The sequence below is a fragment of the Mauremys mutica genome, chromosome 9 (genome assembly GCF_020497125.1).
Source record: "Mauremys mutica isolate MM-2020 ecotype Southern chromosome 9, ASM2049712v1, whole genome shotgun sequence".
NCBI classification, from domain to species: domain Eukaryota; kingdom Metazoa; phylum Chordata; order Testudines; family Geoemydidae; genus Mauremys; species Mauremys mutica.
The window spans coordinates 18,407,962-18,418,158 of record NC_059080.1 but is presented as its reverse complement, the minus strand read 5'-3'; the positions used below and the strand labels follow the sequence as shown (position 1 = coordinate 18,418,158).

Sequence of the window (10,197 nt, the reverse complement as noted above, 5' to 3'; positions counted from 1 at the left end):
GGAACCATTCTTCTAGCTGTTCCAAGTCCCTGAAGGGAGTGAAGGGGAAGACACACAAATGATAATTGCTAGGTACACGTATTTCCTCACTTGTAGTCTGCGATTCAAACACGTATTTGAAAGTGTGCATTGACACTGCTGAGAGCCATCTGCAATGATTGACAGCTCACCGCTCCTGATTTCAATCCTCTCTTTCCCTACTTGCTTTGACACCAGTCAGTAGGCAACTGGTAAAAGCAGGTGTCACTGGCCAGGCCTTGCAGTAATTGAGCACTAAGCATGAGTGGCTATGAATGTGGGCCCCACTGGCTTGGAGACAGCTGCGCCTGGCACACAGATGCTAATACAGGCATTTTTAATCCTTTGGGAAAATGTCAGGTGCAAAGCCACCGTGTGCCAAAAGTAAAAAAGGTCATTTTTCATGAAAGCAACTTTAACATTAATATATTATCTTACCCACTATTTCCTTAGGCTTGGTCTACACTAGGGTGGGGGGTCGAACTAAGGTACGCAACTTCAGCTACGCGAATAGCGTAGCTGAAGTTGAACTACCTTAGTTCGAAGTACTCACCCGTCCAGACGCCGCGGGATCGAAGTCCGCGGCTCCCCCGTCGACTCCGCCACCGCCGTTCGCGGTGGTGGAGTTCCGGAGTCGACGGGAGCGCGTTCGGAGTTACAACTATCGCGTCTAGATTAGACGCGATAGTTCGAACTCCGAGAAGTCGAACGCTATGCGTCGACCCGGCAGGTAAGTATAGACCTGCCTTAAGTCACCATCAGATTCTGAAACGTGGTGCTTACTCAGAAGAATAGCTAAGCAGTGACAGTATTTGCAGAATCAGACCGCTGTCTGACCAGAAGGCACCAATGAAGAGAACATAAACTTCTTTCCCCCACCCTGCCACACCCTTTTTGAGACTGCAGCTTTTCCCAAAGATCCACACCGCCTGTGCATTGAGCCAAAACAGGTAGATTTCACCTCCAAGTAGGGGTTTATGCATTTGTAACACAACCCCAGTTTGCTGGCTCATCTCTGAACCATTCATAAACAGGGGAAGGTGTAAGTAAGAGTCTGCAGGGTTCACCTAGAGAACGATCACTTTAGATCAAGGACGGGCATGAGCAATGAGGTGTTTTAAAGATACTTGAAGATCTCAAGATGCAGATATTCTGGTAGAAACCCGAGCGAGCTATCGGAACGGTCGTTCTTGAAACACAAAGGTCCTTTCCCTTGTCCTGAAAAATATGGTTTAAAAATGAAGCTACTTGCCCAGTCCGAGAGAATAACTATCTTGAAAGCTGGAGGCTTTGCTTCTGGGCCTTTGTCACTTCCCCCCACCGCCCATCTTTAAGTTACTGAGCGTGAATGAACGATACTCCATTGGGGAAAGATGCAGGCTAGTGGCCTTTTATACAGCTCATAAAGGCTAATCTAGTTTTGCTGTGCATGCCCTGGTGTTTCAAGCAAAGCAATATTTCCTCCTGCCTTCTCTGGTAGATTTTATGGAATCTCTCTGGCTTGTCAACCAAGTTGTATGCAAACCCGCTGAGCAAAGAAATATATTTATTTACATGTTTCATGTGCAGTACTGAGGAATACTCCTTATGTAGCCAAAACTATGACTCCATTTTGGAAGTAACAGCTACATAGGCAATTGGATATGATTTAATATTTCCCTTCGTTAGTGACTGGAATGTGCTTGGGTCAGAAACTGGGGGGACGGGCTGATAGGAACTATAATGTTGAGATGCTCTCACTAGCCTCAAAGAAACCTGAACAACAACAGAATAAATAAATAACTGAGCTCATCTGTGTACAATGAGATTTGGCCAACCAGTAGCCAGTGATGGAAAACAGACACATACGTATTTACAAAAGCAGAAAGACACAACAGGTGATAACGCAACCGTTGCCCGATACTGTGACCAAAACCTGAGAGCACTGTAAGATCCAGCAATTCCTCTGGCTCCCGTGAATGCAGGCAGAAGCCTTGTTACATGTAAGGCTTTTTTTTTTCCTTTTCCATTTTCTTAAATAAATAATCTGTCCTGTGCTTCTCAAACTTCCCTGATTTTACAGGTTTCTTGCTCCTGTCTTCGGACCTTTCGGAACCCTGGCGCGCTAACGGCCGTTTTCACACCTCATCATTCCGGGGACTGGAACAACATTTGAGATCTGGAAGTTCTTTATTGTATTATGAATTTAAAAATAAAATAGGAAAAGGCAATTAACCAGTCTATTAATACCTGGAATGAAAGTGTCTGAAACACGTACAGTATGTTTGTCTTTATATATGCTTTTGACAGGAGGAACAGCTTCTCTCTAATACTCCTTAAAATATACATAAATAATTGCCTAAACCAGGGATGGCTCTCAAAAAACAAGATGGTACCAGAGACTCATCTGATTGCTTGCATCTTTTTCGTTCTGCAAAGGCAATGCCTATCCTGATGTGCTATTTTTCAATTCTGTAATTCACGCACAAGGCCTGTCTCTTTCAGGATTGTTTTCCACTTCCACGTCTGCCTCCAAATCCAGGAGGATATAAAAGCCGCTGCTATCTTTCTGCATCCACTGGCTTGAAGCATTTAGTGCCACAGAATCTCCCAAGTGAAGAGATTTAGGAATGCTACTACTCCCTTATATAAAGGGACATCAAGTAATTGGTCCCTTTTACAGAGTACTCAGCTGGGCAATTATAGCTTGTGTGCTGGATGCAATCACTGGCAGGAACTGGATTTCTATTGAATCTTGTCGGCATACTAGGAATTTTTTTAAAAAGTAAAATCTCTGGATTTGCTGCTGCAAAATAAATAAATATTTTTACAAATAAAATAAAAATTAAGGCCTCTTATTAAAGCAGCTGCATTTAAAAAGCCAGTGTCAACAATATTTCACACACTGGAGCATACACCATTTTGAAGTGTATATCTTTGATTATACCTTTTTAATTTTTTTCTTTGAAGGGTGGGGCTGGGATAAAAAGGCAAAATATTTATAGCTGAAGAAAACAACTAGGGAAAAAACCCAGCAAATGGAATAGCATAACCTCCCCCAAAAAAGATTTGTCCTGGATATCCAGCAGAAATGCTCCACAGAAAGTGCTTTCCTTTCAAGGGACGGATGTACGCACCTTTGTGGATACAAAGACAAGAAAAAGCTACCCTGGAAATAGAAACTGTCACTTGTTTACTTCTGTGTGGAATTTAAATTTATTTCTTTACGATTGATTCTTTACCAAATAAGGTTGGGCCGTCGTGAGCTTGAATCACTGGATTTTCAAAGAACCCTAAACTCCCATCTCCTAGATGTCTAACCTGAGTGGACAAAGACAAAAATGATCCCACTACAGAAGAAGAATCTTTACATATTTGGGCATAAAACAAAAACTTGTTCTGCATCCCAGGAGATGGGGGAAAGTTAACTAGCAGCTGAGTATGGTAAACTAATAAACACTGCCTCAGTCAAGCCCCAAAGAAACTGAGGTGGACAAATAATGAGGGTCAGCCAGTTGGCAATATTAATGAAAGTCACAACCCAAAGATCTCACTAAAAAATCCCAAGCCAAACGAAGGCTCAAGGCCTAATCCAGGGAAGGGCTGAGCACACTTAACTCTTACGAACTGCAACATGAGTTGAGGATGCTTAGTACCTCTCAGGAACGCTCAGCTCCTTGCAGTATCGGAAACTAAATGTGAAGTCACGTTGATCTACATTCAAGGATTTATTATTATTTTTACAGAGGCGGGCTCCCCGCTACCAATAGCCACATCCTACTGTTGTTTCGAAGGGTTTTGATTTTTAAATGTAGTATTAACCTTAAAATCCAGCAGCAAATATTTTGCTGAGTGAACGCCAACCAGGTCTGTCCGTTCACATAATACAAATTGTTAATTAAGCTGTTCTGCTCCTTTACAAATAAATTTACGAGCCAGTACAATCCTCAGTCATTTCCAGCCATTATTCTCTCCTCAACATACACATACTAGCATCAAGGTGAGTTTGGTGCATGCATTGAGGGGAGAGGTAAAGGCTGACCCAGTTTATGGCCTAAGAGTATTGATGTACTCTAGTCTGCATTTACCTTTCCCTCCCTTCACCCGGCACTACAAAACCGCTTGTTTAAATACATTTCCTCCACCATCCTTTGTTGCATTGGCAGCAGAGCTCAATAGGATTATTCACATGACTAAGGGGCACTCATCGGAGTAACAGTTTAGAGCACTGGGCTGCCTAATTGATTGGGAATTTTACAGATGCTACCTGTCCTTTTTCAGCAGTCACACGCCAGCCATGGGGATGGGCAAACTTGGTTCAAAGAATCGCTAGGCTGAATTCTGCCCCTCTATTACATCTGTGCAAACCCAAATTTAAATAGGGCTGCAGTGGCATGGAGGCAGCCGATAGCAGATTTCAGCCTCCTGTTGGTTAGGGTCTGATGCTATGAACAGCTGGTGTAATCCCGCAGGGTGCTGAGTGCCTCCCGTCTGCAAAGGGGCAGAGCATCCTCAACTGCCCTTCTATCTCACCGATGGGGAAGTTGTGTGCTGAGCACTTTGCAGGAGAGATTCAGCACCTAGCAAGACTGGGCCGCCATTTGTATTACAGCTTTGTAGCAGACGAGCCCTTTCTGAGCAAACTTGCTGACCTTTCTGCTTTTCAGTTTACAAGAACTTCACCAAGGCAAAAGTACCATTGTTAATTGCACAAATCATGCTGCCAAGGACCCAAACTCTGTATGTTCACGGTTGAAAGCGTATATCTCATCAGGATTCTCTTCCTGCTCGGCGGCTGATTTATTTTTGGTTGGAAAAGCACTTTCACTTTCATCCTTACCATCTAACAGTACCATGAATGGGCAAATACTAGCGAATGGGTTGTATTCAAAAGACAACTCAGCCTGGAGGAGGTTTCTCAATGCAGGAGGGACCCTTCTTCCGTTCCAAACCAAACCAAAAAACTCAGAAAAGTGATTGTGAATCTTTAAGAACCAACCAATCATTTAACAGTGAAATGCACAGGATGGTCACTGGGAGTCTCGCGACTGAGTTCGTTTGATCGTGGAGATGGCTGAGACAACAAGGCGATTTCTGGCCTGGCAGCTCGGTTTTGGGCCCTGTTTCAGCTGAGAAATAAATTAAGAAATCAGAGAGCAGGAAGAAGACACATGATAGGTTTCTAGTCCTCAAAGAGCTGGAAAACAGCTGGCCTCCATCATGACTGTGACTGTTCGTTTGTCCTTATGTCTGCCTGTCCTGCAGCACAAGAATTGAGGTTTTACAGAGTTTTGTTCAGTCCTGCTCTGGAGGGATCTGGCCTGGGGTAAAGCCAGTCCACAATGCTAGCGGCTGCTGTTCTTAATTGCTTCCTTTGCTGCAATGATGAGAGGAGTCAGGCTGGAGAGAGGCTTGGCTAATTTCAAAAATGGATGCTATTAAAAACAGAAACAGAAAGAAAAAATATTCATTATTTTCCATTCACAGCCCATTTACCCTAACTTTCAAGCAGCTTTTTTGTTGTCCTTGCGCCATACTTAGGCTCTAATTTAAAAAGACACAATACTATGGAACTTTTCAAAACGCGAAGGACAAATTCATCTCTGGTGCAATTCTAGCGACTCCAGGGATGAATTTGGCCCAATCTTATTGCAGGCCCAGTTCCTGTATTCAGAACCTCTGAGACGCAGGTTCACATCAGTTGCCTTTTGCATGAAGGCAAAATTCAGACTACAGGGTGCTAGGTGACAGAGTGCACATTGGCCTCTCATCTCTGGGGCCAGACTTTCATCTCATTTACACCCGTGTTTCAGATTTGGTTAACTTCAAAGGATTTCCTTCTTAACTGAACCCAGGTAAGTGGAGGAGCATCAGCCCCATCTCACCCCCCCCTTTCCCCGCCCTATTCAAATGCCGTTACCTGGTTCTGAAAAGGAAAATGATACACATTACAGAACAGCTATTGCTGGTGTGAAAAGTGCCAAGCTTGAAGTGTAATGCACTATGATGATCCGACTACACCAACTCCTTGTATAGCTAGTGGGGCTCCATATTTGGAGGACACAAATGCCACCACTGACACGGACTTTTCACTTTGCAATCACCTCCCAAACCTGTGCCCATTTTACCTGCAAAAGCTCCTTGGCAGACCCTCGTCTGTCTACGTCCATCTCCAGACAGCGGTTCAGAAAGTCTCGGAACACAGCAGAGAGTCTCTCAGGATTTTGAAGTTCTGGGGTTCCATTAGTAGCTATCAGATACAAAGCCTAGAGAAACATTAAACCAGAGGGTTTAACCTATTAACCTCAATGTCTAATATGTATTCCTGTTTAAGGTCAGGTCTACACTCGCAACTTTTGCTGGCAAAGCAATGTCAGTTACAGGTGTGATTTTTGAGTGACACTTCTAAGCTGGCAAAAACCCTAGTGTAGACGCATAAATGGCTTTTGTCCATGTAGCTTATTGCATTTTCTAGCCCAACAAAAGCAATTTTTTGCTGGCATAAGTTGTGCCTGCAATGGGGGAGGAGTGGGGGCTGTTGGTATAGCTACCCTGGCAAAACATTTAAAGTGCAGAGCAGGTCTAAACACATATTTCAAAGAAACAAGGAATAATCCAAGTGCATGTCTGCAGTGCTCACTGTTCCCTTAAACACCGCTTCCATATGACAGAGTGATGCAGTAGATACTTCCATTCATTCCGGACAACTGGTTATCACTGTGATTTTGTATCATAACTCAAGTGCAGTGCACCAGTTATCAATTCAGAGAGGAAAATAGGGAAATTTAGGACTTGATTTTCAAAATACCTACAATTGCATGCCCATTTTGCATGCCCGCTTACCAGGTACACAAAGTAGATGGACAGCTGCATGGTACAAGTTGCTAGAGAGTAAACTGAAGGTTTTACCAGCTGGGCAAGTGACAATGGGGGTCTGATCACCACGGGGAGAGGGAGGGAAGTTTGGGACTGCTGGCTAAGCACATTAGCTGGATGTTTTGGCAAAAGTATAGGGGCATGTCTACAATACAAAATTAAATTGACCTAACTTATGTCAGCATACAGCCGTCACAGTAATGATATCACTTGTGCATGTCTACACTTTGCTCCTTGTGTCAGCGGTGTGCGTCCTCACCAGGAGCGCTTGCACCGACCGAACTGTCAGTGTGGGGCATTGTGGGATGGCTCCTGAAAGCCAGCAACAGTTGATGTAATCAACGCAGTGTCTGCACTGACACTGCATCGACCTAACTACATTAACATTGGCTCTACACCTCTCGTGGGGGTGGAGTTATTCAGTCGGTGTAGTGAGCGAGTTACATCGGCGGGAGCAAAATTTTAGTATAGACACTTACAAAGTTAGGTCAATTTAAGATGCCTTGCATCTACCTAACTCTATAGTGTAGACCAGGGCTAAGAAATTAACTAGTTAATGCAGACATTTCAACTGTATTCTTTGTTTCAGAGTATGCAGCCCATTGAGATGAACGCGCTAGTTCACACTTCAAAAGTGATTGTTTCAGGGAGTCTGAAGACTCAGAAAGCTAGAACTATATGCGTTATGCTTGTTTCACATTTTCAAAGTCACCTTCTAAACCCAAAGGCGTAGAAACATAGTTGGAACAAAATAAAAATAAAGGTGAAAGCTAAGATTCTGAAGCAAGCTAAGCATTCAGTGGCAAGGGTTGAATTCCACAGCAAGTTCCATGGAGCCCTGACTAAGCATCCACTGGGTCATTTGAGTGCACAAAAACTCAGTTTGTGCACACAACCACGTCATCAACAAATAGAAGCATGGCACACAATTGCACATGCATTTGTGCCCCTTCATATTTGAAAATACGGTCCTTAATGCTGCTGGATAAGGAGCAGCATAGGTTTGTCATGAGCTGAGGACACATCTATGGACCTCTAACAATGTCTTGTACTTTCATTCTGCTCTCCAAAACCCAGTATGTTCGCTCTGGATATCCTGCAAAGGGAACATATCCAATGAGGCCTGAGTGAAGATCATTAGACACATTTCACTTGTGATAGAGGCCTAGAAAGTTGAAAACCTATAGCACAAGCCTGTTATGCCACTACAGGATGTTGTTACGACACTGACAGTTTGAATCCTTTAGTAGGTTACAAAAGGGACCTATGGAACCCTACCAACTCTTTGCACTTGGACTTTCAGAATAGGAGGAGGCCTGGAAATCTCCCCCCACTCCCCCCCAAAACAATGTTTCTGTTAAAATAGTACCAGTTCTGTCCTACTAGCATTCAAACAGAGAGTCACCAAATCCACTTTTATTACCATCTTAAACATAGAGCAAGGCTTCCTAGGCCTAAAAGTTACCCTTTTAGAGCAACTGCCTTACTCAAGCAGATATTTGCTTTGATCTTAGAGGGTACCTAGAATGTCAGGACAGATTCAGGTTTCATTTACACCACTATCCATCCAGAGTAAATTTGACTTTGCAGCTATCTATGGATTTACACTGGTATTGTTCAAATCTGTGCCACTGTGTCTGAGGACTGCCCAGTTCATAGCTGAACTGATCATTTTCAGCTTTTATCACCTGAATGACTCCATCCAGACTGGAGATATTCAAGAGGTCAGATGACTTTTTGTTTCCAGTGGACTTTAAAACTTACTGATCCCCTTTTGTTTGCTGTAGGCTTAATATCGATATACGAGTTGCATCTGCCCTGTTTTGAATTCCAAGTCAAACAGGAGCTGCAGGTGAAACGCAGTAGCCCTTTTAGAAGCTGACTCACTGTGCTGATTTCATCACAATACATGAGTCGTGAGGAATAGTCATCCTTAGCCAGGCATTCCACTTTTTTAATATTTCAGGGGAAGTGGGAAAGGAGGGAATTGTATCATTTATGTCTTGCAAAGCAGGGCAGGAAAAAAATGTCCAGTATATAGGAAGTGAGCAGATGTCACATTGGTAGTAACTGAACTGCAAAGGGGCAGTAAGCATTTGGCATAGAGAAAAAAACAGGAAGGATTCAGCAGATAGTTATAGCTGCGATTTGGGAAAGTTAGATACAAACCTTATATGGGTCACATTTTCATGCCCACGTGTGTTAGGATCAATTTATGAGGAGACTCAGGCTGGGAACTGTAGCGTCCAAAGCACTTTAGAAATATTTTGCAATTTTTGATGAAAACTAATGCAATTACTGCAACAGGTGACTCACAGATAAAAAAGAAGAAAAATGGGGGTTTTTAATTGAAGCTTGGGAGATCCAACATGGATTTAAAAGTATATTGTGTTTTTGTGCACTCAGGCTTGTATCTCAGGGCCTGAGTGCACGTCTGGCACAGTGAAAATCACTGTGAAAAGAGAGTAACACTATTGCAGGCTGTATTCATGAAACTGGAAGCAAATCAGGATCTCCAGAGGCCAGAAAAGGGCACGTGTCATAGACTGTCTCTGAACACTTGTAGTTCAAAGTGGAATGCGTTTCCCCTGCGCCTGGGAAATGACACAGGCTTTTGCATCAGGACGGCTATTAACTCTGACGATGATTAATGACCTTTAAATGCCTTTATTATTTATTTATACATTTATATTGGTGCCAGCAACTAAAGCACCTGGGCACCTTGCATTATTAAAACAATTATTCACAAAATAAAGTATCAACCCTTCAGTTTAAAGCTTTGCAGAACTCCCTGAACACAGACAAACCCTTAAACACAACCATTACAATGACCTATAAATCTGCCAGCAAATTGGCTAAACAGGTCTATGCCTAGAAGCTCCAAAGACCATCCATGGGAGCTGGTTTCAGAGGCATGGACCCGTCACTGAAGATGCCCTGAAGAGTTTACTTCTGGGAATTACAGTTTGCCAAGAAATCATAACTTCAGCAGGGAGAGAGACCACCTCTTTGATTTAACCTGGGTGGGAAGAGGTATAACTGAATTTGAATGCAGTCACAGATGAGAAGCCTAATTAGCTTTGCAATAATTGATTTGCAGCTTCTAGAGGAATCCTAATCCGCTCGCTGATATCATACAGTAGGGAGATTGCAGCAGGTGAAAATCAGCTGCATTTCAGAGGGCCAGCTGGAAACTTCAGTGATGCTAATTTTCCTTGCCAGATTTTAGGCCAAATCCTGGGCATGAAGGTTTCTGCAAGGGTTCCCTGAGGAAGATGATGGGGTATGGAATCATTCTCCCCACAAAGGAGCAGAGCACATCTG

The 10,197-nt window shown here is 43.2% G+C and overlaps 1 protein-coding gene across 2 annotated transcripts in view; it reads right to left on the bottom strand.

Moving 5' to 3' along the window:
• Nucleotides 1–643: 643 nt before the first annotated feature.
• PAK3 (p21 (RAC1) activated kinase 3) overlaps nt 644–10,197 on the bottom strand; it is a 181,308-nt gene continuing 171,754 nt past the window's right edge. For both annotated transcript variants that reach the window (XM_045030768.1, XM_045030767.1), the window contains exons 14-15: nt 6,126–6,263; nt 644–5,432 (exon numbers count right to left, since the gene is read on the bottom strand). In XM_045030768.1, the coding sequence (XP_044886703.1) occupies nt 5,343–5,432; nt 6,126–6,263 (228 nt within the window). In that variant the 3' untranslated portion in view covers nt 644–5,342. The remainder of the gene's footprint in view (nt 5,433–6,125; nt 6,264–10,197) is intronic.